The sequence below is a fragment of the Ruditapes philippinarum genome, unplaced genomic scaffold (assembly GCF_026571515.1).
Source record: "Ruditapes philippinarum isolate M1 unplaced genomic scaffold, ASM2657151v2 ctg14215_1_1_1_1, whole genome shotgun sequence".
NCBI lineage: Eukaryota > Metazoa > Mollusca > Bivalvia > Venerida > Veneridae > Ruditapes > Ruditapes philippinarum.
The window spans coordinates 33,724-61,683 of record NW_026860342.1 but is presented as its reverse complement, the minus strand read 5'-3'; the positions used below and the strand labels follow the sequence as shown (position 1 = coordinate 61,683).

The window sequence follows — 27,960 nt, the reverse complement described above, 5'->3', positions numbered from 1 at the left end:
TTAAACTGATTGTATTAGGAACATACAAAACGATGAAATATTTTAATTTTGATCGAAAAAGACAATTAATTATTTATTGATAAAGTACGAAATGGTAAACACTGATTAACTCGAATATATTGAGTACGAATTGAAATTGTTCGTGTCTCGTGTTGGCGGCTTCGTGTTGGCTGAAAAGGTTTTACTTACACAGAGGTTAGTCAAATTTTACCATAATATAGCTACTTGATAATGTCATAAACAAGATTTACTTGGTAAATTTCCAAGAATACATATTTAGGAATCAGAAAGTATGAATATTTTAAATTTCCTTTATGTTGTTGTTGCAATATTATCGATAGTTGAATTCATTGAAAACGAAAGTAGGAAAGTAGGAACTAGGGTGTGTCGTTGAAAAATCTAACAGTTTTAATAGTTTTGCAGGTCGATAAATCAAAGGTGAAAAACGTCACCCCACCCGCTTTACAACCCTCCTTAGTGAGTCCTACCTCTCAAAACCATATAAACTGCAGTATTTTTCATTTGAAACATTTTTTAATATTTGGTAGATATATGGTTTTAAAGCCACTGACCTCCAGATTGTAAAATAAAGAAAATGAAATAAAATTTCAAGTAACCAGTAGGTTTATTGTATAAATCCATCATTACTGTCACCTTAATTCAAGAAAGAATGTTGACAAAAGCGTTAATATATCGGGTTTTTCTTTTCCATAATCTACTACGTTACTAACGCAGTAGGCAATATAAATAGAAGATAATTCATTTAAGGCGGTCACAACAGTGGTCTGGAAAAATCCGGTATGCCCGGGAGATTACATATCTTCTTAAAACTTGAAATGATTGTAATTATAACTTTTACATATCTTCTTAAAACTTGAAATGATTGTAATTATAACTTTTACATATCTTCTTAAAACTTGAAATGATTGTAATTATAACTTTTACATATCTTCTTAAAACTTGAAATGATTGTAATTATAACTTTTACATATCTTCTTAAAACTTGAAATGGTTGTAATTATAACTTTAACATATCTTCTTAAAACTTGAAATGGTTGTAATTATAACTTTTACATATCTTCTTAAAACTTGAAATGATTGTAATTATAACTTTTACATATCTTCTTAAAACTTGAAATGATTGTAATTATAACTTTTACATATCTTCTTAAAACTTGAAATGATTGTAATTATAACTTTTACATATCTTCTTAAAACTTGAAATGATTGTAATTATAACTTTTACATATCTTCTTAAAACTTGAAATGATTGTAATTATAACTTTTACATATCTTCTTAAAACTTGAAATGATTGTAATTATAACTTTTACATATCTTCTTAAAACTTGAAATGATTGTAATTATAACTTTTACATATCTTCTTAAAACTTGAAATGATTGTAATTATAACTTTTACATATCTTCTTAAAACTTGAAATGATTGTAATTATAACTTTTACATATCTTCTTAAAACTTGAAATGATTGTAATTATAACTTTTACATATCTTCTTAAAACTTGAAATGATTGATATTATAACTTTTACATATCTTCTTAAAACTTGAAATGATTGTAATTATAACTTTAATTCCTTTAAGTGTAATCAAAAGTCTACCATTTGGTACCAAGATGTTGAAAATTGGTGAAAAAATGTTGGAGTTATGGAGTTCATAATAAGATGAGTGCTGAAAAATGAGCGGCGAGTTACATACCTTTACTAAATACAATGTATATTTATATCATTTTTTTATATTTTTTGTGGGAAATGAAGGTAATTTAATTAAAACCATATACTAAATATTAAAATTTGTTTCAAATAAAAAATACTGCAGTTGACATGGTTTTGAGAGGTAGGAGGGTTGTAGAGTGGGTGAGGGGGTATGGGGGCAGTGTAGTGACCAATCAACGCACATGACACCTATGGGTTAGACCAAAGGGGTACGGCTCATTGAATGTCCACAAAATTTGTGTTTGATGGTAGAAAACATTTATCCTAAGTCAGAAATGAATTCTAAGTCCATTATAATTAGTCTCGATTTTTTTTTCTATCTACTTGGGAATGTGGCCGGACCAGACTAAGAATATAAGGGAAAAAGATGCGTTTTTTTGACTAAATTTGGGAATTTTTAGGGCTTTTTTTTCGGGTAAAAAAAAGGATATTTTCTCTTTAATAAAGACGCTAACGTTTTCCAACAGTCCGGGTAAAGAACTATAAAGGGGTTTTTATAAAAATTTTGGAATTTAAAAATTTCAGGGGGGGAAAATACACTTGGCCTTGTGGGAATTTTGAAGAGCCATTTTGGGAATTTAAACATTGGAAATTGGGAATTTTATGTCTATTTTCTATTGGGAACAGTACCGTTTTAGGGTAGTAGTGATTATAAAGAAGAAAAAAAAACACTGCAGTTATTTGTACTTCAAGTTTCACACTTCAACAACTGAATCCATCTTAATTTTTGTTTGTTTCAATTTATGAATTCACAATACTGAAAGAACATATAAATATCATTAGTAATAAAAACTATGATATTTTACAAACACATTAACTGTACATTTTCTTGATATTCAAAGCATTTATAAGCTTATTCAGGACAGATTCCAAATTTATAGAGACGAGGTGTTGAATGTTAAAAATCTTGTTTTTGTCAATGAGTTCAATTTTAATGCCACTGATTGAAAATAATTTGTTATTGTTTTTCGTATTGCTGATTCGATGCCGTGTTATTTGTAAAGAAGGATTTCAACATCAGTATAATTCATGTGGCTGTTTGAACTGGTTTTGACTGGATGACTCATTAACCTGACAAACGGGTTTTGTTTTGTGCCATTTCATGTCTTGCGCAGACTTTAGACTCACCCATGGCTCTTTGCTGCCGATTTTCCTGCGCCATTTTCGTGTTTTAGCTCACCTGTCACAAAGTGACAGGGTGAGCTTTTGTGATCGCTTTTCGTCCGGCGTCCGTCCGTCCGTAAACTTTTACTTTAAATGACATATCCTCATAAACCACTAAGCCAATTTCATCCAAACTTCACAGGAATGTTCCTTTGGTGGTCACCTTTAAAAATTGTTCAAAGAATTTAATTCCATGCAGAACTCTGGTTGCCATGGCAACCGAAAGAAAAAACTTTAAATATCTTCTTTTAAAAAACCCTAAGAGCTAGAGCTTAGATATTTGGCATGAAGCATCTTCTAGTGTCTACCAAGTTTGTTAAAAAAAAACCCTGGGGTCAAAATTGGCCCCGCCCCAGGGGTGTCATTGATTTTCCCTATATGCATATAGTAAAAACTTAAAAATTCTTCTTTTAAAGAACCCAAAGAGCTAGAGCTAAAATATTCAGCATGAAACATCTTCTTATGAGTGTGTACCAAGTTTGTTCAAATAAAAGCCCTGGGGTCAAAATTGGCCCCGCCCCAGGGGGTCATTGATTTTCCCTATATGCATATATTAAAAACTTACAAAATCTTCTTTGAAAGAACTCATAGAGCTAGAGCTAAGATATTCAGCATGAAACATCTTCTATTGGGTGTCTACCAAGTTTCTTCAAATAAAAGCCCTGGGGTCAAAATTGGCCCCGCCCCGGGGGTCATTGATTTTCCTTATATGTGTATAGCAAAAACTTAAATAATCTTCTTTGAAAAAACCCAAATAGCTAGAGTTTACTAATAGATATTAGGCATGAAACATCTTCTAGTGAGTGTCTACAAAGTTTGTTCAAATAATAGCCCTGGGGTCAAAATTGGCCCCGCCCGGGGGTCATTGATTGTCCCTATATGCATATAGTAAAAACTTTAAACTTTAAAATTCTTCTTTGTAAAAACCCAAATAGCTAGAGTTTAGATATTAAGCATGAAACATCTTCTAGTAAATGTCTACAAAGTGTTTTCAAATAAAAGCCCTGGGGTCAAAACTGGCCCCGCCCCAGGTATGTCATTGTTTTTAACTATATGTGTGTAGTAAAAACTTAAAAAACTTCTTTTAAAAAACCCAATGAGCTAGAGCTTAGATGTTTAGCATGAAACATCTTCTTATGGATATCTACCAAGTTTGTTCAAATAAAAGCCCTTGGGTGAAAATTGGCCCTGCCGGGGGGAGGGGGGCGGGATGGGGGCAGGTGAGATCATTGTTTTCCATTACATGTGTGTAGTAAAAACTTAACATTGTGAAACATCTTCTAATGAGTGTCTTCCAAGTTTATTCAAATAAAAGCCCTGGGGTTTAAACTGGCCCCGCTCCGGGGGTTATATACAGGTGAGCGACCTCAGGGCCATCATGGCCCTCTTGTTTTTTTTTTAGTGCCAATGGCCCAAAATCGCGTCCTCGGCAGATCTTTGAAAAGGGCATTGTCTTGTGGACCAGTATACCAAGATTGTTCAAATTATAGCTCTGGGGTCAAAATTGGCCCCGTTCCAGGGTTGATGTGTTTTTATCCCCTGCCGAGGATATAGAAATAGTCTCCGTCCGTCCGTCCGTCCGTCTGTCCTTCCGTCCGACATTTTTGTCCGGAGCATATCTCTAAAAGTATTTGAGTTATCAACTTGAAACTTCATAGGTGGATAGACCTCATTGAGAAGGAGTGCAGTGCACAAGAATGATAACTCTACCTTGCATGATTTTTGAGTTATTGCCCTTTGCTATTTTTCAAAATTGATTTTTATCCAGAGCATAACTCCAAAAGCCTATGAGATATTAACATGAAACTTCATAGGTGCATAGATCTCACTCAGGAGGTGTGCAGTGCACAAGAACGATAACTCTACCTTTCATAATTTTTGAGTTATTGCCATTTGTTATTTTTCATACCTAATTTTTCACCTGAGTGGAGCATAACTCAAAAAGTGTTTGAGATATCAACATGAAATGTCATTAGGTGGGATAGATCTTATTGAGGAGGAATGTTGTGCGCAAGAATGATAACTCTTCTTTATACAATTTTTGAGTTATTGCCCTTTGTTTTTTTCATGCTAATTTGTCCAGAGCTTATCTCAAAAAGTACTTGAGGTATCAACTTGAAACCTTAAAGGTGGATGGTCTCATTAAGGAGGAGTGCAGTGCTTAAGAATGATAACTCTAACCTGCATTATTTTTGAGAGTTATTGCCCTTTGTTATTTTTCAAAATTAATTTTTGTCCAGAGCATAACTCAAAAAGCCTTTTGAGATATCAAAATGAAACTTCATAGGTGCATAGATCTCACTCAGGAGGTGTGCACTGCACAAGAATGATAACTCTACCGTTTATAATTTTTGAGTAATTGCCCTTTGTTATTTTTCATACTTAATTTTTCAATTCAATTTTTTTCTCAAAAAGTATTTGAGGTATCAACTTGAAACTTCATAGGTGGATAGATTTTACTGAGGAGGGATGCAGCACACAAGAATGATAACCTACCCTGCATTATTTTTTCAGTTATTGCCCTTTGTTATTTTCAACCATCAGTATTCACATAGGTTTCAAATCTGTAATCACTATAGCCATCAGTTTTCATTACCAAAAGACCTCTTAAAATGGAATTATTCTGCTCTACTACATATACATTCTTCCAATGAGCAAACACATTCGGCGGGGGATGGCCATGTTGTCATGGCTCTTGTCTTTCTATGTTTGTAGTAAAAATTTAAAATCTTTTTCTTCAAAACTACATGGGCTTGAGCTAAGATACTTAGCATGAAACATTTTCTAGTGAACCTCTATTAAGATTATTCAAATAATACCTTTGGGGTCAAAATTGGCCATGGCTTTTCTTTAATTATAGCTAAATAGTTAAAGGGAAGCAACTCATTTTGGAAGGTTTTTCATACATATGTACATTTTATGCATTTTTTTAAAAGATTCAATTGCCAGGAGTTATTCTAAAGATCTTGACTTCTAGCAAGCTTTTCAGAAATATTTTATGACCAGTCTAGCAAGAGATAGGATATTTTATGAAATGATTTGAGTATATTATAAGGACATTATGATTCACACCATGTATATTACAGGTATAATGATATTCAATCATAAATGTTTTTTTTTTGTTTTCAGAAATAGATAATGCTTTAAATTTAATAAGAAAAATAACTGTAACTGTATTTTAATGTTTGATATAGGTATGTATATGACAGAAACTACCTAAACTTTTATCAAGTAAGAATACATGTACCTTTTATTTTGAATCATTTGTTATACATGTACTTAATTATATATCCTTTGAACATTAGACACATCAGCACATTGTTTTTTATTTGACATGCTGAAATATGACTTGACCCCAAAATTCACTAGACACTACTGCATTATGGCAAAGTTCAGTTGTGGAGAACCAAATAAAATCTTCTTCTGTTCCTACTTTTTGAATCATTTGTTATACATTTACTTATATAGCCTTTGTACCTGAACATTAGACACATCTGCACATTGTTTTTCATTTGCCACAAAATTCACTAGACACTACCAAGGGGGAGAATCATGCCGTTCGTTACCCAAACAAACAAGATGGCGGAGGCAGCCAAAAAGTAGGATTTCCCCTTTTTCCGTGAAATTCGTGATGTTCTAAAGTAAAGTATTTACATATAATAACCTACTCCACAATTTTCCTGGCACACAGGATTTTATTTCATGATGTTTTGTCATGTACTTCTTCTGAAATGTGCGTCACCAGATTCAAAGCGAGAGAATTTTCCGCTGGTTTGATCATGGTAACGTACGGCTTCTTCTCTAAAATTCACTGTTTCGTTTACTTATATGTATATTAACTGAAACCACTGACTTTAAAAACTTGTTATATGTCTCTATCTAAGCATTCATGCCAATTCTGGCTAGAATAACCGCTGAAAATATTAGTATCGGGTGCATTTTCTGGAAATGATACTGTATGGCGCACAAAATATCAATGATAACGTACGGCGCCTTTTTTCTGCTTAATTGATTTTCTATATAATATATGTTTACCAGAAATAAGAGAATGTGTAGAATCAAATAAAGAAACTAAAAATAATTTAGTGCTTGCATGATAATATATGTCATGTGCTTTTAAATCGGATAGAAATATCCGATCCGAGGGCTGTAACGAGGCTGTAACAATGGAGGGATGGATATTTAAATCTGATACGTAAAGTGATATGTTTTCTTGCAACCTGCAATAATTTTTTTTAAGAAATTGATTGTTTTTGTCGGGGCATTTGCGGAAAGAAACAACGCCAGAATATGATAGGAACATTTATGAATTGCATGTAATTGTTTTGATCAAATCATTTACAATAAAAAAAACTGCACAGCTATGTCGTGCAAATATTTTTGACGTTATAGTTGCACAACGTCACGCTAAACAGTAGCGTTCCAATTTTAATCGCCTGTCAAATAAACTGGAAATTTCTTATTTACTAAATTTATTGAACTTTTTCTCAAAACATTATTTTCTAACTCATTTAATAAATTCAATATAGAACCTACATTCATTCATTATTCTCTGTTATGATTTTTTCTTTCAATGAGCGACCAGATTGAATAAACACAGGCACATCTCATCTGGGTGTAACTAGTCGCAATCACTTTTCGTTTTTGTTTATGTTTGACAATTTAGTCATGGTTCAAATATAAAGATTTCCTTATCAGAAATTTGTTAAAATGATTCTAGACTTTTTCTTTGGAAAAGAAAATATGATAAGGGGATAGCACCTGAATTATCACACAACACTAGCAAAATTTAATGTGAAGACAACAATACACAAATGTTTCCTGAAAGTGGAGGCTTTTCTTTCCATTCTGCATTTATACAAAAATATTCTCAAACTATACACCTGTTTTTATTGGTATATCAACAATGAATATCTATAATGCCACGAGCTAGAAAGATACTTATACCCGATGGTGCAGCATTGTTCAATTATAAGTCCCCTACCGGTTTAACCGAAGGGGACTTTAGGTTTACCCTCCATCCGTCTGTCCATCTGTCTGTCCGTCTGTCTGTCAGTCCGTCAGTCCGTCCGCCCACAAAACTGGATCCCGCGATAACGCAAAAAGTACTGAAAATATTTTTATAAAACTTGATAATATTATATGGATAGATGGCAGTATGGAGATTGTGCACATCTTTTTCTTTTCTTCCTATATTGAAAATTCTGGTTGCTATGGCAACAAATAGTCTGAAAATATGGCAAATTTAACACATAAACTGGATCCAGTGATAACTCAAAAAGTACTGAAAATATTTTTATGAAACTTGAAATATGGGTAGATGGCAGTCTGCAGATTATGCACATCTTTTTCTTTTCTTCCTCTGTTGAAAATTCTGGTTGCTATGGCAACAAATAGCCTGAATTTCTGATTTAAAATTTTCAGCTTTTTCACTATAAGTTCTTTATTTCTTAAGGTGTTTACTTCAAACTTTAAATATAAGTTCTGGTCATCGACCACATCATAATGTGACAAGGTTTACAACTCTAGCACAAAAATTATCAGTATTACCTCCCTTGAACTTAGAATTTTTATGAAAAAAAATGTTGTCTTTTTTTAAATAACTTCTTTATTTCCTAATGTATCTACTTCAAACTTCATTTATATGTTTCTTATTATCACTCAACATTTTTGAGAAGGTTAAATACTCTAGCAAGACTATTTCCTGAATTATGTCCCCCTTGAACTTAGACTTTTTTCGAGAAATTGGTATTTTTAACTCCAACTTCTTCATTCCTTATAGGATTTACTTTAAAATCCCACATTGTAATAATAAGACAAGGTTGTATAAACATAATTTCCTTACTAGGCAGGGAAACTTAACACATTACTGTGAAATAGACAAACTTAGAACTCAAAATTAACACATTACTGTGAAATAGACAAACTTAGAACTCCAAAGATTTAAGTTCATTCATGTCATTCATTCACTGGTAAAATTGAAAATTTTAATCAGAATGTTGCTGGGGTTCTAACCGGTAGGGGACTTATGGATTGCTTGCAATACTATGATAATTGCTTGTTTATTTCTGAAATGACAATCTTTTTTTCAGATATCTATCATTTCTTTCATACAAATAATTCATTATCAGCTGACTGGACAAATGGAAATCCACCAAGTAGTAAAATGCGCCGTACATTTTCATTTATATTTTATGTGCCTTACTTTATCATTACTGGAAAATGCCCCGATATTAATATTTTTAGCGGTTATTCTAGCCAGAATGGAATGAAAATGCTTAGATGACGACAAATTATTTATCATTACAAGTTTTTTAAGTCAGTGGTTTCAGTTAATATACATACTGTTATGGATAGACATGTTAACATTTTAAGTTTGACTTCAGTCACAAAGAAGATATGTGGTTGTTGCAATATCAATATATAGTGTCATTAAAAAAACTGGCAGTTTTGTTAAGAACAATTCGACCAACTTAACTTGTTCCCATACATAGTTTATTCATTCCTTTATAGAAAGTGAGATATAATAATTTCATAGATTTTAATGAATTTATTTGATTAAAATATTTTACTCAAGGATGAGAATAGTATATCTTAAAACTAATTTATTTCAGTTGATAAAGTGGTGGTCACATGGAAATGGAATTCTTATAAATATTAAAGCATGATATGTACATTATACTTTTTACTTTGTTATCATAAATGTTTCGATTATATAATCGATGATTGATCGAAAAGGGTTGTTCGATTATTTTCGATGATCGATTATGATTTTTGTCCGATTAAGAAACCCTAATTTTAACAGTGTGATGAGATTTTACCTTTCCTTTACTTGAATTCTGCTCTGTCATTTCCGTGATTTGTGTGGTTGTTTATCAACTATATATCTTACAGTAAACAGTATAAGTATTCAATGATTCGAGTTAAAGAAACATTGAAATATCGTTCAGAACTTTGTGAACATGATCCGGGTCGCGAAATAACCTGACAATTGAGCGTAGATACTCAACTGACCAAAGAATAACAATAATAACGATCAGATATGTAGAAATATACCTGAACTATTTTTCCATTACAATAGATGCAGAAAGTATACACTAGAAGTGTCACTAGAACACAAAGATGTGTATTATTTACATTTTCTAGCTGACGGATTAAGCGGAAATAAGTTCCATATCCGGCCAAATTCCGAGAAAGTGCTGTAATGCAACGAAACTACCATAATCATATTTTGGAAAAAGAGTGACTATCATATAAAAATCTGCCGATATTTTATGTCTTTATTATTCTATAAAAGAATAATAACATTTTAGCGGATCCTTGACGGATCTATTTTGTCTGACGGCGTATGAGCCATGACTGTGCTATGTTTAGCGGAACGCTGTGATTGGTTAACTAATTCCGTTGTCGAATCTTATTGGATAAGAGTACTTTTGAATGTTTTAGCGGCGGGCAAATTTCATTTCGGAATTAACACGCCAAAGTCTATAAATACAGACGCTCAATTCAGTTGAGCAGCTTTCCAACCGTGAAACACGGACTAACAAGGTTATTATTTGAACAGTAGCTCAACCCTAACTAAAAATCCGCCAAACAACGGAAATCCGTCAAAACTTGAACATTCCGCTAAATAAATATTCCGCTAGAAGACTTTAACTGTAATTTACGCGAAATACGTTCATATAACCCCTTCTTTTACAACTTTACATTGACGAACTCATTAGATCTACAATAACTATACCAAGGGCAATAATTTACATGTTTTTACAGTATTTAATTATCCTGTTTTATGCATTTATTTAACAGAAGATCTTAATAAATAAAATTAACTGTACTTGAGCGTTTTGGTATTTTCAAGTGTTTATATTCTTTTTCATTGATTAAGTTTTATGGTAAATTACCGTACCATTTAACTTCAGTAGCCTTAAAAGTGATCCTGACAAAATCATTTCAACAGTGACAACGGTAACAATACTATTAGTTATAAAGATCGTTGACAGGTTATATGGCCCTATATAAACGGCTATTTGTAAATATAACCCGAGCCGTTAGGCGAGGGTTATATTGCAAACAGCCGTTTATATACGGCCATATAACCTGTCCACAATCTTTATAACGAATCTATAATACAGCAAGCATCATTTTGAGGGAAAAAAATAAGATTTTTTTCATGAATCAACAGCAGCTGTGTATATAAAACTATATAAACGTCACGATTATCCAATGAAAAATGACGTTACAAACGTGCAGTATTATAATGTATGTATATATGTATGTTATTACATTTGCATATGTAAACGAAACAGTGAAGTTTAGAGAAGAAGCCGTACATTACCACGATCAAACCGGCGGAAAATTCTCTCGCTTTGAATCTCAGGTGACGCCTATTTCAGAAGTACGGGAAATAAACTCCTGTGAGCCAGGAAAATTGTGGAGAAGGTTATTATATGTACCTTTACACACTAGATCATCACGAATTTCAGATGGGAAAACGAAAACTTACTTTTCGGCTGCATCCGCCATTTTGTTTGTTTGGGTTACGAACAGCGTGATTCTCCCCCTTGACTTACTGCATTATGGCAAAGTTCAGTTGTAGAGAAACAAACAAAATCTACTTCTGTTCCTACTATTTAGTATTGTGTTAATGCGGTGGCATAACATTTTTTTCACAAATGCAATCTTGTTTCCACTTGCAATTATTATAGACATCTTGTTTAATCTCTGTATAATCTCTTTTTATTTATTTCAGATGGCAACATTCAACAATGAAAATATTTTATCTTCTGAGTGTTATATGCACATCTTTTTCTTTTCTTCCTCTGTTGAAAATTCTGGTTACTATAGCAACAAATAGCCTGAATTTCTGATTTAAATTTTTCAGCTTTTTCACTATAAGTTCTTTATTTCTTAAGGTGTTTACTACAAACTTAAAATATAAGTTTCTGGTCATCAACCACATCATATGTGACAAGGTTTACAACTCTAGCACAAAAATTATCAGTATAACCTCCCTTGAACTTAGAATTTTTATGAAAAAAAATGTTGTCTTTTTTAAATAACTTCTTTATTTCCTAATGTATCTACTTTAAACTTCATTTAATTGTCTCTTATTATCACTCAACATTTTTGAGAAGGTTAAATACTCTAGCAGGACTATTTCCAGAATTATGTCCCCCTTGAACTTAGACTTTTTTCGAGAAATTGGTATTTTTAACTCCAACTTCTTCATTCCTTATAGGATTTACTTTAAAATCCCACATCGTAATAATATGACAAGGTTGTATAAACATAATTTCCTTACTAGGCAGTGAAATAGACAAACTTAGAACTCAAAATTAACACATTACTGTGAAATAGACAAACTTAGAACTCAAAAGATTTAAGTTCATTCATGTCATTCATTCACTGGTAAAATTGAAAATTTTAATCAGAATGTTGCTGGGGTTCTAACCGGTAGGGGACTTATGGATTGCTTGCAATACTATGATAATTGCTTGTTTATTTCTGAAATGACAATCTTTTTTTCAGATATCTATCATTTCTTACATACAAATAATTCATTATCAGCTGACTGGACAAATGGAAATCCACCAAGTAGAAAAATGCGCCGTACATTTTCATTTATATTTTATGTGCCGTACGTTATCATTACTGGAAAATGCCCCGATATTAATATTTTTAGCGGTTATTCTAGCCAGAATGGGAATGAATGCTTAGATGACGACAAATTATTTATTACAAGTTTTTTAAGTCAGTGGTTTCAGTTAATATACATACTATTAGTTATAAAGATCGTTGACAGGTTATATGGCCCTATATAAACGGCTATTTGTAAATATAACCCGAGCCGTTAGGCGAGGGTTATATTGCAAACAGCCGTTTATATACGGCAATATAACCTGTCAACAATCTTTATAACGAATTTATAATACAGCAAGCATCATTTTGAGGGAAAAAAATAAGATTTTTTTCATGAATCGACAGCAGCCGTGTATATAAAACTATATAAACGTCACGATTATCCAATGAAAAATGACGTTACAAACGTGCAGTATTATAATGTATGTATATATGTATGTTATTACATTGTATATGTAAACGAAACAGTGAAGTTTAGAGAAGAAGCCGTACATTACAACGATCAAACCGGCGGAAAATTCTCTCGCTTTGAATCTCAGGTGACGCCTATTTCAGAAGTACGGGAAATAAACTCCTGTGAGCCAGGAAAATTGTGGAGAAGGTTATTATAATGTACCTTTACACACTAGATCATCACGAATTTCAGAGAGGAAAACGAAAACTTACTTTTTCGGCTGCATCCGCCATTTTGTTCGTTTGGGTTACGAACGGCGTGATTCTCCCCCTTGACTTACTGCATTATGGCAAAGTTCAGTTGTAGAGAAACAAACAAAATCTACTTCTGTTCCTACTAATTAGTGTTGTGTTAATGCGGTGGCATAACATTTTTTTCACAAATGCAATCTTGTTTCCACTTGCAATTATCATAGCCATCTTGTTTAATCTTTGTATAATCTCTTTTTATTTTTTTCAGATGGCAACATTCAACAATGAAAATATTTTATCTTCTGAGTGTTATACAGTTGATTAAGCAATGGCTTCATACAGCCCTAAGCTGTTAGAAAAGAAATACAATAACTGGGTTAAAGCCCAGTTGGCTGTCCTGTTTACTAAAGAAGGTATTGAACCTTTTGTTTGCAATGAAATTCAACAATTTCAACAGAAATGCTTAGATGATATATGTTACAGCAATGGATTATTTAGTGGGACTTTGTGTTCAATGTGCTGTACAGAAAATGTTATAAAATGTCCAACAAATAGAATATGTAATGTTGGACGTGGAAGATGCAGTTATCATAGAAATGCTGCAACAAGGTATAATCCTGCCGGCTGCCCTAACAAGATATGTCATAATTTTACAACTGAGATACAGAATGTACATAGGTACTTTGGTCCATCGTACAAAAACACTGATGCTACCAAGTGGTGCAGTAATTCCTGGGAGATAGCTAAATGTTTCATGCCCCCAGATGGATATAAAGATGTAGCTAGTGCACAAGAAACAGACTTCAATGGCATCATCAGTGTTATCATTAATCACAAAGACTTTCAGTTGAAAGTACACGAAAACCTAGGCAATAAGAAAAACATTTTTGAACAGGTAAGTAAAGTCAAATATGTTTTATTTGCATATAAATTGTGATGGAAAAAAGAGGGCATAAGAAATAAGTTCAGGATATATAAAAGGATGATTGTTTTGAATATGCAATATATCACACTGAGAAGTAAGAAAATTGAATGGAAAATGTTCTCTCTTCGATGTGCGATATATAGCTTATTCTGATTCACATGAAAAAATTATATTAAAACAGCAATTTTCAAATGTTTTAAAATGAAACACGATCAACAGTTGCACATAAAGAAAATGCTACGCTGGGCAATTAATTAATTACTGAAGTAAGTTTAAAAAATGCAACAATTTATGTAAATTTACAATTTACAAAGTAGTGAATTTATGATTTTGATAAATGATAATTGTAATGTAATAATAATGTATTTTGATAGGAAAATTTGTACATGTATAATTATGAGCTTAATAAAGACCCACTTTGACATGCAATCTGTAAATTTGCATTTATTGTACAACTAGCTCATTAATTTTTCATGAGGTTATATATTGAAATGCTGTATTGTATTTGTTAACAGCTTATCGTGTGTCACAGGAATGAACCCGTCTTTTCATTTTATTTGTTTTAGGCAAGAGACATTGGTAGGACTGTAAGACATTCATCAGAATTAGAGGTAGAGGACAAAGACCTTCAGCAATACTTTAAAGTATTACAACAACTACTTTCTGATCCTTTATATTTAGCTGGAGACACACATGCACAAAGTGCAAAACAGAAAATCATAGATGTAAGTAAGCAGCTCACCTGAGCAGATTCTTTTTGTTTCATCAAACTTTATTAAAAGTTTGTTATTATGACATCTTAAAAACTAAAATCATGGGTCGTCTGAGCAAATCAAAGTAGTCAGATCAACAGAAAACCATATTAACTCTCTTGAAAACTACATTTTGAGCTTTTCATTTAAATCTGCTGAAAATGTCTGTCTTGATTCTGAATTTTGAATGTTAAGCAGAAGAAAGTCTTGATTGTCATACTAATATTATATAAACATGTATCTATATTGACACTATATTAAACTGAGATGAAAGGGTAACATAATTATTTTCACTAAGGTGAACAATAAAGGGCAATTATGGCCCTCTTGTCAGTTGGCTCACCTGACCATGTTTTGCCTAATGTGTCTTATCCAAAATAAAAACGTAAATGTTTACCTAATTTCACAAAAGTTTATATGTAAACTGTTCTGACCTGATGCATATACATCAGTAAAGGTCAGGAAGATTTTAAGAATTAGATATTTAACCATTCCCGTTAAAGAATTTCAAAGCCAAGAGCTTAGGTATTTGGTTTTTGACTTTGCTTACAGTCTGCTACTGAGGCTATTCAATTTGGAAACTGTATGTCCGATACAGTTAGATCTTTCTCAAGTATATAGAAAATTCAGAATTCTAAAATCTGGAAAGTTCTGACACCCCACAATTTTCTTTATCTTCTGAATTTCCATTTTTGTGCCCCCACTTTAGTGGTGGGCATTTAGTATTACCCTTGTCCGTTCTTCCTTCCGTCTGTCTGTCCGTTCTCTTTTGTGTCACACGTAATTCAAAAAGTATTTGACCTAGAGTCATGAAACTTTACAGGAATGTTGATCAGCATGTGTAGTTGTGCACTTGGGTATTTTTGTCTGGATATTTTTAATATTTTTAGATTTATTGCCCTTGACTTAGTAAAATTTTGCAATGTTCAACTTGTGTCGCATGTAACTCAAAAAAGTATTTGACCTAGAGTCATGAAACTTGACAGGAGTGTTGATCAGCCTGTGTAGTTGTGTACCTGGGTATTTTTGTCTGGATATTTGTAGTATTTTCAGAGTTATTGCCCTTGACTTAGTAAAATTTTGCAATTTTCAACTTGTGTTGCATGTAACTCAAAAAGTATTTGACCTAGAGTCATTAAACTGTACAGGAATGTTGATCAGCATATGTAGTTGTGCACCTGGGTATTTTCGTCTGGGTATTTTTAGTATTTTTAGCTCACCTGAGCATATGCTCAGGGTGAGCTATTAGGATCACTCTTCGTCCGTCGTCTGTCGTCCGTCGTACGTCGTCCGTTGTCCGTTCACACTTTTCAAACGACACTTCCTCAAAAACCATAAGGCAGATCATAATGAAACTTCACAGGGAGGTTCCTTGTGTGAAGCCTTAACAAAGTTGTTCAAAGAATTCCATTCCATGCAGAACTCTGGTTGCCATGGCAACCAAAAGAAAAAACTTTAAACATCTTCTTCTAGAAAACCCAAAGAGCTAGAGCTTAGATATTTGGCATGAAACATCTTCTAGTGAGTGTCTACCAAGATTGTTCAAATAAAAGCCCTGGGGTCAAAATTGGCCCCGCCCCAGGGGGTCATTGATTTTCCCTATATGCATATTGTAAAAACTTAAAAAAATCTTCTTTTAAAGAACCCAAAGAGCTAGACCTAAGATGTTAAGCATGAAACATCTTCTAATGAGTGTCTACCAAGTTTGTTCAAATAAAAGCCCTGGGGTCAAAATTGGCCCCGCCCCAGGGGGTCATTGATTTTCCTTATATGCATATAGTAAAAACTTTAAAAAATCTTCTTCTAAAAAACCCCAAAGAGCTAGAGCTTAGATATTTGGCATGAAACATGTTCTAATGGATGTCTACCAAGTTTGTTCAAATAAAAGCCCTGGGTTCAAAATTGGCTCCGCCCCAGGGGGTCATTGATTTTCTCTATATGCATATAGTAAAAACTAAAAAAAATTCTTTTAAAGAACCCAAAGAGCTAGAGCTAAGATATTTAGCATGAAACATGTTCTAATGGGTGTCTACCAAGATTGTTCAATTAAATTGTTCAATTAAAAGCCCTGGGGTCAAAATTGGCCCCGCCCCAGGGGGTCTTTGATTTTCCCTATATGCATATAGTAAAAACTTAAAAAATATTCTTTTAAAGAACCCAAAGAGCTAGAGCTAAGATATTTAGCATGAAACATGTTCTACTAATGGGTGTCTACCAAGTTTGTTCAAATAAAAGCCCTTGGGTTAAAATTGGCCCTGCCAGGGGGAGGGGGGGGGGGCAAAAGTCATTGTTTTTCATTATTTGTGTTAAAACTTAACATCATAAACATCTTCTAATGGGTGTCTTCCAAGTTTGTACAAATAAATTCTTTGGTTTAAACTGGCCCGCCCTGGGGGCCTATGTACAGGTGAGCGACCCCAGGCCATCAAAGAAAAGAGTCCCACTAAAGAGCTAGATGGGTGTCTTTTACTTTAAGATATTTAGCATGAAAAACATGTTCTAATGGGTGTCTATCAAGTTTGTTCAAATAGAAGCCCTGGGTTTAAAATTGGCCCCGCCCCAGGGGGTCATTGATTTTCCCTATATGCATATAGTAAAAACTTAAAAAATATTCTTTTAAAGAACCCAAAGAGCTAGAGCTAAGATATTTAGCATGAACATCTTCTAATGGGTGTCTACCAAGTTTGTTCAAATAAAAGCCCTGGGGTCAAAATTGGCCCCGCCCCAGGGGGTCATTGATTTTCCTTATGTGTGTGTAGCAAAAACTTAAAAAATCTTCTTTGAAAAAACTCAAATAGCTAGAGTTTAGATATTAAACATGAAACATCTTCTAATGAGTGTCTACAAAGTTTGTTCAAATAAAAGCCCTGGGGTCAAAATTTGCCCAGCCAGAGGGGTCATTGATTTTCCTTATATGTGTATGGCAAAAACTTAAAAATCTTCTTTAAAAAAACCCAAATAGCTATGGTTTAGATATTAAGCATATTAAACATCTTCTAGTAAGTGTCTACAAAGTTTGTTCAAATAAATACCCCGTTATTAAAACTGGCCCCGCCCCAGAGGTGTCATTGTTTTTAACTATATGTGTGTAGTGAAAACATAAAAAATCTTCTTTTAAAAAACCCAATGAGCTAGAGGTTAGATTGTTAAGCACGAAACATCTTCTTGTGGGTGTCTACCAAGTTTGTTCAAATAAAATTGGCCCTGCCAAAGGGGGGGGGGGGGCGGAGGTCATTGTTTTTCATAATATGTGTGTAGTAAAAACTTAACATCATGAAACATCTTCTATTGGGCGTCTTCCAAGTTTGTTCAAATAAAAGCCCTGGGGTTTAAACTGGCTCCGCTCCGGGGGCCTATATACAGGTGAGCGACCTCAGGGCCATCATGGCCCTCTTGTTATTTTAATTCATGGTAAATTCATATTTCTACTTATTTATATTTTTATTAAACTATGATTGCAGCTTGAGAATGACACATTGGTTATTGGTATAGATGATGTAAGGAAAGCATTAGACGATGTGGCAAGAGCAGTTCAGGATAAAATAAGAACTGAAATAGATGATCAGAAGAAGCAGTCGGAGGAGATTAAACTCGAAATGATTAAAAGAAAACAGGATGGTCTTCGGTCTCTTGAGTCTAAAACTGCTGAGGGAATGAAAACCCTTGAGAACCTTACTAGTGAGGGAGCCAAGAAAATTAAAGAAGAAAGTAACATTTCTGTGAATACCATTGAATCAAGCACAAACAAGGGATTGGATAGAATACAACAAGAAGCTGATGCTTCATTGAAAACCATTACAAGGTTAGCTGACGAGGAAGCCAAGAAAATAAAAGAAGATAGTAACAATGCAGGAAATGTTATTATATCAAGCACAAACAAGGGATTAGATAGAATACAACAAGAAGCTGATGCTTCGTTGAAAACCATTACAAGGTTAGCTGACGAGGAAGCCAAGAAAATTAAAGAAGGAAGTATAGATGATAAAGAGGAACAATACATTACGGCTAGAAAAAGTAAGTTTAGTCTCCTTGTGTGGCATTACATTGCCCAGAGCTTAGACATTTGACATGTTGCATTTCCTAATGAACCTACGCAAATTTTGCATTGAAGACTTATATGAATCTTAGATGAGTGATCAAGTGACATCTTGACCTTCTTGTTTTCCATAATTTAATAATTATGGTGTCATTTTAATTTATTATTTTTAGTCCCCTTGTGGTTTAACCGGAAGGGACTTTAGGTTTGCCCGTCATACGTCTGTCTGTCCACAAAACTGAAGCCTATGATAATACAAGTACTGAAAATATTTTCATGTAAATTAAAAAAAGGCCAGGCAGTCTGGAAATTATGAACACCTATCATTTTTCTTCCAATCTTGAAGAATTTGGTTGTTATGGCAGCAACAGACTTAAAATAAGGCAAATTTAACACTATTTGTGATAGCACTAATAATAATGAAAATATTACTAAACATGAAATATGGATAGATGACAGTATGGAGATTATGCACATTTTAAGCTTGATAAAGGGAGTATATTGAGAGCTGTTCGACTTACCCAGTGTCGGCAACTGCTTCCAGATTTCTGATAAAAGTTTTATGCTGTAAAATATATTTCACTATAACTTCTTCCTTAATTTTCTCTTATTATGGTATCTACTCCAAACTTCAAATATATGTTTCTGATCATCAAGCACATCATATGTGCTCACATATTAGGTTCACAACTTAACTACCAAAATTATCAGAATTTACCCATTGAACTTAGAATTTACATGAATAAATGTTGTTTCTAATAATTTCTTTTTTTATAGATGTTTCTACTTCAAACTTCAGAAATATGATTCTTATTATCACCTACATCAGATGTAGCAAGGTTCATAATTCTAGCACCTATATTAATAGAATTATCACTCTTGAACTTAGAATTTCATGAAATATGTGATATATGCCTGGGTTTCAATGATTATTTTCATTTTTAACTTCGAAATTAATTGATAATCATTACATTTTTATTTAGATTTTCTTCTTTTTTTTACTATAAATGGTATTTATTTGAAAATTGTAATTTTTCATGTTTGTTCCCTGTTACTTTAAATGGTATCCACTGAAATATGATAAACAAGATCAACAAGGAAAGGCGACTTTCAATGAAGACTAATAAGATTGTTCTTTGTCATCACTCACATCATGTATGACAAGGTTGATAAATTTAGCGTCTTTATTGCAAGTCATCTCCTCTTTAGAATTTTGAATGTTATATTAAATTGTTATTTTCTGGATACAACTGGGGAAGCTAAAATATTTGATTATATTTGTGTCACTCAGTCGGTCTGTCTGTCCGTCCCCTAAAACTGTTTCCTGTGATTAGGAAACTTGGAACTTTTCCAACAAATACTTAATTTTGAAAGGGGGGTCCTTGGCCATGTGGTTAAGGTCGTTAACTTCAAACCACTTGCCCCTTACCGCTGTGCGTTCTAATCCCAACAGGAACTTTTGATTCTTTCATTTAAGGAAGCTATCCAGATAGCTAACGGAACGTCTGTGGTTCTACTCAGGTGCCCGTTCGTGCCTGAAATAATGCACGGAAGGGCACCTGAGGTCTTCCTCCACCAGTAAAGCTGGGACTTATGACATAAAATGTGTCGGTGTGACGTAAAACCTAATTAAACAAACCAAATTAACATTGAATGTCAAAGTCATTAATTAGTCAAGGTCAAGTTTAGTCAGGTCTCCTTAAAAAGTCTTGTCCAAAAGTTTGTGTCAAGGTCAAGGCCACAAAAATAGAATAGTTCAATAAAACTTGGTGTGTAGCAAGTGTATGTGACGACATTGCTTGGGATTGCTTTAGATCTGGTCATTATTACCAGTCAATTACTAGATTTAGCAGGAATGAGAAATTTTAACTTGTTCCATAACATTCATATTTGTAAACTTTTTAGCTCCAAAGGATCAAGAAGATCACTGTTAATAAGAACAAAAATTGGTTTAAGGTTGATATGTTGAGTGAGGAGTACCTCAAGCTTATGTAAAGACATTGCTTTGGATTAATTTAGCCCCTCCCCCTTGAGATGCTTGGCCTATATATTTTGTTTATTTCTTTTGTTTCTTCATTATTTATCATTTACACTGCACAAAGTAACATTTATTATACCCCAAAAAACGAAGTTTGGGGGGTATATAGGAGTCACCCGGTGGTTGGTCAGTCGGTTGGTTGGGCGGTCTTTCGGTCCAGAGGTCCATTGCATTTTCCTTGTCTGGAGCATAACTTGAAGACTAATGGTTGGAATTCAATATAACTACACACAATGGTCAAGCATATTAAGAGGAAGTGCAGTGCACAAGAACCATAACTCCATCTTGACTTATTGCAGAGTTATTGCCTTTTGTTACTTATCCTTGCCCGGCATAACTTGAAAACTACTGGTTGGAATTCAAAACAACTTCATACACTTGTCAAACACAATAAGGGGAAGTGCAGTGCACAAGAACTATAACTCTATCTAAAGTAATTACAGAGTTATTGCCCTTTGTTACTTTTCCATTGCTTTCTTTTGTCCGGACCATAACTTGAAGACTAATTGTTGGAATTCAATATAACTACATACAATGATCAAGCACATTGAGAGGAAGTGCAGTGCACAAGAACCATAACTCTATCTTGACTAATTACAGAGTTATTGCCCTTTGTTTCTTTTCCATTGCTTTCTTTTGTCCGGACCATAACTTGAAGACTAATTGTTGGAATTCAATATAACTACATACAATGGTCAAGCACATTGAGAGGAAGTGCAGTGCACAAGAACCATAACTCTATCTTGACTAATTACAAAGTTATTGCCCTTTGTTACTTTTCCATTGCTTTCTTTTGTCCGGACCATAACTTGAAGACTAATTGTTGGAATTCAATATAACTACATACAATGATCAAGCACATTGAGAGGAAGTGCAGTGCACAAGAACCATAACTCTATCTTGACTAATTACAGAGTTATTGCCCTTTGTTTCTTTTCCTTGTCCGGCATAACTTGAAAACTACTGGTTGGAATTCAACACAACTTCAAACAATTGTCAAACACAATAAGGGGAAGTGCAGTGCACAAGAACCATAACTCTATCTAAAGTAATTACAGAGTTATTGCCCTTTGTTACTTTTCCATTGCTTACTTTTGTCCGGACCATAACTTGAAGACTTATTGTTGGAATTCAATATAACTACATACAATGGTCAAGCACATTGAGAGGAAGTGCAGTGCACAAGAACCATAACTCTATCTTGACTAATTACAGAGTTATTGCCCTTTGTTTCTTTTCCTTGTCTGGGGCATAACTTGAAAACTACTGGATGGAATTCAAAGCAACTTCATACAATTGTCAAACACAATAAGGGAAAGTGCAGTGCATAAGAACCATAACTCTATCTAAAGTAATTACAGAGTTATTGCCCTTTGTTACTTTTCCATTGCTTTCTTTTGTCCGGACCATAACTTTCAGACTAATTGTTGGAATTCATTATAACTTGATACAATGGTCAAGCACATTGAGAGGAAGTGCAGTGCACAAGAGCCATAACTCCATTTTGACTTATTACAGAGTTATTGCCCTTTGTTACTTTTCCTTGTCCAGAGCATGGCTTGAAAACTACTAGTTGGAATTCAAAACAACTTCAGACAGAGGTCAAGCACAATAAGGGGAAGTGCAATGCACAAGAACTATAACTCCATCTTGACTAATTACAGAGTTATTGCCCTTTGTTACTTTTCCATTGCTTTTTTGTCCGGGGCATAATTTGAAGACTAATAAATGGAATTCAATATAACTTCATACAATGGTCGAGCACATTGAGAGGAAGTGCAGTGCACAAGAACCATAACTTCATCTTGACTAATTACAGAGTTATTGCCCTTAGTTACTTTTTCTTGTCCAGAGCGTAATTTGAAAACTACTGTTTGAAATTCAATACAACTTCATACAGTTGTCAAGGACATTAAAAGGAATTGCAGTGCACAAGAGCCATAACTCCATTTTGACAAAATACAGAGTTACTGCCCTTTGATACTTTTCCTTGTCTGGAGCATAACTGAAAAACATACTGGTTGGAATTCAAAACAACTTCATACAATGGTCAAGCACAATAAGAGGAAGTGCAGTGCAAAAGAACTATAACTCCATCTTCAATATTTATAGAGTTATTGCCCTTTGTTTCTTTTCCTTGTCTTTCTGGACTTATTACAGAGTAATTCAATAAAACTTCATCAATGGCCAACCACATTGAAAGAAAATGCAACATACAAGAACCACAACTATCTTTAATTGCCCACAACCTTTACTCTATATTTCAATTCTTTTACAAGGTATTCTGTTACTAGTAACATCCTCATTTCTGAAGCAGTCTTGTGGGGGTATTAATCACATTAAGTGATAGTTCTAGTTTTGCTTGTATTTGTATTCAAGGTAGAACAGAACTTTCTACAATGGTGATAATTGAAAATCTTTTCTTCGTGGCATTTTCATGTTCCTTGCTACAAAAATAAAGTACTATTTAAAGGACTTTTTTGACACCAAGTAGTTTATATATATTTGAATAGTAATGATGTGTATATTATCTCCATTTCAGAACTTAAAGATGAACTAATTAAATGGTACAAAACCAATCAGAGTACTGTCCCACTTTCACCACTGACAGATGATTTAGATACTCCGCTAGCTGGGTTTTACGTCATGCCAGACATCGATGTACATACAAACATATTTAGCCAAGAGAGGGAAACAACTAGAGTCAAGTCATTAGAAGAGGTCTTTACATCTGATGGAAGAGTTCAAAGGGAAATATATTTGTCAGCTGATGCTGGGTTTGGAAAAACTGCATTTTCAAAATATCTGGCCATAACATGGTGTGAAGCTCATCAAAAAGATCAAAACTTCAAATATTTTAAAGAAGAAGAACTTAAGGCCTTATATGGCTTTGAGTTTATATTCCTGGTGTTATTAAGGGATTCAGTTCAAGTCTGTAACATTGACGACATGATCGAACAACAAATTATAAAATGTCTTCCTTGTTCGTCATCATTACCAAAAGACCTTTTAAAAGAAATTTTTAGTCGTGAAAAATGCTTAGTTATTTTGGATGGGCTAGATGAATGGACTCATCCTGACAATGCTTGTACAAGATCACATGAAAATCTTCCTCACCGATACGCACGAGAAAATTGTGTAGTCTTAACAACAACCCGGCCATGGAAGCTTGGAGTTTCAAACTTGAAGACAAGTCAAATGGACAGGACAATAGAGTTAGCTAAATTAAATAACACGTCAGTAATGACATTACAGTTAAATGCTATTCGGATGATGAAAAAGGGCATTTGTGAAGATGAATTGAAGAAACAAACTATCCAGTTAGATGATGTGATAAAACGAAGTGGTCTCAACAACCTGAAAGTAGTTCCTCTCATTTTGATGTACATTATATGTTTATGGTGTGATGGTAAACCTATTGGACAGTCAAAATGCCAACTTTATATAAGTATAGTAGAACTGCTTCTGTCAAGAACACTGAATAAACATCCAGAACTAGAAACAGACACCAACCCCTCCCAGGGTAATCTTCCACAATGCTTTATTAAACATGTGAAATGCCAAAAATACAGTAAGCTTATAACGGTCTTAGGAAAACTAGCTTTCCATACATTATTCAATGATCAGAAAGAAAACACCCTGGTATTTAACAGGTCTATTGCTGAAAATTATCTTTGTCAAGATTACTTTAAGTTGAGCTTACTTTCAGGAATACTAACAGAAAGTAAAGTTAAAACATATACAGAACAGGAGTCAAAAGTATCCTTTTCCCACAAAACAGTACAGGAATTCTTTTGCGCGTCTTACATATGTGTGGAAACCATATCTGATATTCAGAAAATAATTGTGGAAAAATGCAGATCTGTACAGCATATTCTAGATATGTCAACATTGTTTATGTTTATTAGTGGTATGAACCCCGAAATCATGTCTTCTTTCTCACGTGAATTTATGATTGTGATAAACACTGATGTAAAAACAAAGGAATACAGAGCTTTGACATGCGTGTTTTATCATTCCAGGCACGTTAAACCATTACAAGAAATACAAGACATGTATATTTCATGTGCCCAAGAAAGGCAGGACAACAAAGACCTCAAATTGTGTTTACAAGATTTTTTAATCAATGAAAAATGTCAGCAAGCAAACTACTTCAAACAATTACAATTTTTGTGTCAGAATAAAGAAAACATAAAATCAGTAATGATAGAAAACAAAGGTATTTGTGGTTTCCAAAAGTTTGTCGATTTGTTTACACTCTCAGACCTTCCAGAAATAGAGAAACTATATTATCATGGTGAAATTGCAGAAGAGGAAATGATGAGCTTGTTATTGAACCCTTTAAAATGTTTTTCTGTGATGCCAAATAAATGGGAAAATAATAAATTTGTAGGAAAACTTTGCTGCCTGTCTGCAGAAATAAATGGACGACTGGTAAAATTACAACATCTGGAGTGTTTATATATAGGAAGTTTTACTATGACCCACGAGGTAATGGAGACATTGTGTAATTTCCTCAGTAGTAAAAAATCAATGAAAGATTTAACATTGCATTGTTTATACTGTAGTGATCATGATACTTCATGTAGGGGAATCAACCTTGACCTGTCTCAACATTCACATCTAAGAGGTTTAGGATTAAACAAGATACCTGTGTCAGAATTAATCTTGAATGTATCGTTATTGGAATGTCGTGTAGGTAAACTATATAAACCTGGTGCTGTTGCATCTTATCTTAGTCAACTTCCAGCAGCCATTAAACTAAAAACAATCATGTGTCAGTATCTAGAATCTTCCAGTGACATAGAAACAATGTTACAAACAATACCGTTGTTACTTAATGTGAAGGAAGTTAGGTTGTGGGGAATCAATCTAGGTGAAAGATCATTAACACTGTCAACTGAAATGATCAGTATTGAACTTGTTGACTTGAGGTATATGACAATGTCTTGTTCAGTGTTACATGATCTCATTACTGTTGTAAACAAACTTCCACATACAGTGACAATATATATAAGAGGTTGTAATATAAAACCGATTACAGAATTTGAAGAAGTGAAAAAGAAATTACAAGCTTCAGAACTATTCATGGTCATGTATAATGGAACCTATCAGAACAGATTAAACAGATTTGATTTCAAAACAATAAAACACCGTTACAAATAAAAGATAAAAGACTTTTCTTTGTGAGCAACATTTCTTTCAGTAGAACAGTAAAATGTATAATATAATCATTTGATAATAATTATCAATCGGTATTAAATGTTTCCACGGTCAGCACGATTATTTAGATCATAAACAAGTTTGCAATCAATATATGCTTAAACAGAAGTTTTAGATTAGCCTTTAACATATCGGTCCTTGTTTCTGTAGGTTCGAATCCTGTCGGGGGACTTTGGATTTTTTTTTCATGTAAGAAAGCTTTAAATCAACCAACTATAGCTTACGGAATGTCAGTGGTTCGACTCAGGTGCCCTTTCGTGCCCCAAATAGCGCTTCAAGAGGCGCCTCAGATCATCAACTGTAAACCTATCACCAGTCGCCATATCAGCTTTACTAATTTTGATTTTAGCTCCAGCATAAATTAAATGATTACAATATTTGTTGTTTTAAATTGTTAAAGAATACATTCAAATGTTTAATCTATTAGATAGAAATATTTAACAAAAAAAATAATGTGCAAATAAATTTTAAGAATATATAATTTCTTTTATCTGCTTGTTTTGTTTCAATATAATTGTAAGAAGAACTCAACATGTTTTAAGTGACTTATAAATATTTAATCACAGTTCATGTAGTGAAGTATTTTGTGCTTAACTACAGTTAAAAAAGAAGAAACATTGAAGATTGCCATTTATGGCAGTAATTATAATTGCAGATTCCTAATTGCATCCTTTCAGCCAAACTTAAGAATACACAGAAATATAAAAGAATACACAGAACGAATATGGTATTCTGGTTAAACCCACACTAAATAACTAAACATGTAGTAAGTTAAGGCTAGGAGTTAATGACTTGCGTTTATTCTAAGTATTCTGGTTTTTGTCAAGTAAAATTCCACCTTAATTTAAGAAATTTATCGGTAAAAAAGTAAACGGTAATACATTTTTTCCTCGGTTCAGCGACAGCGAATTAAAGGAAAATTATTTTCCATTGGTTAAATACAGTATTGTATAATTTTCACATAAAGTAATATGTAGTATTGAGCATTCAGCTTTGCAAGGTTAACCAGGCAATATTGGCTTAAATAATTAAAAAATGGCAAGAAACGAGTTCCAATTACTGTTCCAATTTTAACCATCTAGGTGTGATATATTTTGAATTATAATTATATTATCTGAATTCTATGAATGTGTTAAAATGAAAATATATGTTTGAAAACATATCTTATAATTTATAGTAACCATGTATTGTTACATGTAATGATTGAAATTATAAATGTATTACACACTTTGAACTGATCGTCCAAATGCTCTTTACATATAATATATTACTAAATAGTGTTTGTTGTTTATTGAAAGGATATAGTACGAGTTTAAAGGAACATTATTATATTACTGTAATAAACAAAGTTTGTGGGGGATTTTCTGGAGTCAGCTGGTGGTCAGTCTATCTTTTTGTCTGTTGCATATTTCTTGTCTAGACATAACTCAGTGTACAAGAGATATTAACTTTAAATTTGTAGGTAGATACATCTAAATGAGTAGAAGTGCGGTGCATAAGAACCGTTACCCTCCCTTTCCTAAGTTTAGAGCTATTGCCCTTTGTTTATATTTACACTTTGAACTTTGTCCGGTACATCAGTGAACGATTTTAAATTTATTTTGATTGTCAGACATATTTTCAATAATATTTTTACCGAAGTAATTATTTATACCCCCATCACAAAATGCGGGGGATATAATGGATTCGCTTTGTTGTCTCCATAACCGTGTCCGCTCTATAGATCCTATACCGATTCAAGGATTTTCTTCATGCTTGGCTCAAATGTTAACCTCAACAAGGGGATGTACAGAACCCATCTTACTCAT

General features: G+C 33.4%; 1 protein-coding gene across 1 annotated transcript; it reads left to right on the top strand.

Annotated features, from left to right (window-relative positions):
- The first annotated feature begins 141 nt into the window (after window positions 1–141).
- On the top strand, window positions 142–27,427 carry LOC132759700 (uncharacterized). The gene is made up of 5 exons (XM_060751518.1): window positions 142–195; window positions 13,447–14,073; window positions 14,670–14,828; window positions 18,317–18,869; window positions 23,472–27,427. Exons 2-5 carry the CDS (start codon window positions 13,507–13,509, stop codon window positions 26,093–26,095), a joined length of 3,903 nt encoding a protein of 1,300 aa, XP_060607501.1. The 5' UTR covers window positions 142–195; window positions 13,447–13,506; the 3' UTR covers window positions 26,096–27,427.
- The last annotated feature ends 533 nt before the right edge of the window (window positions 27,428–27,960 follow it).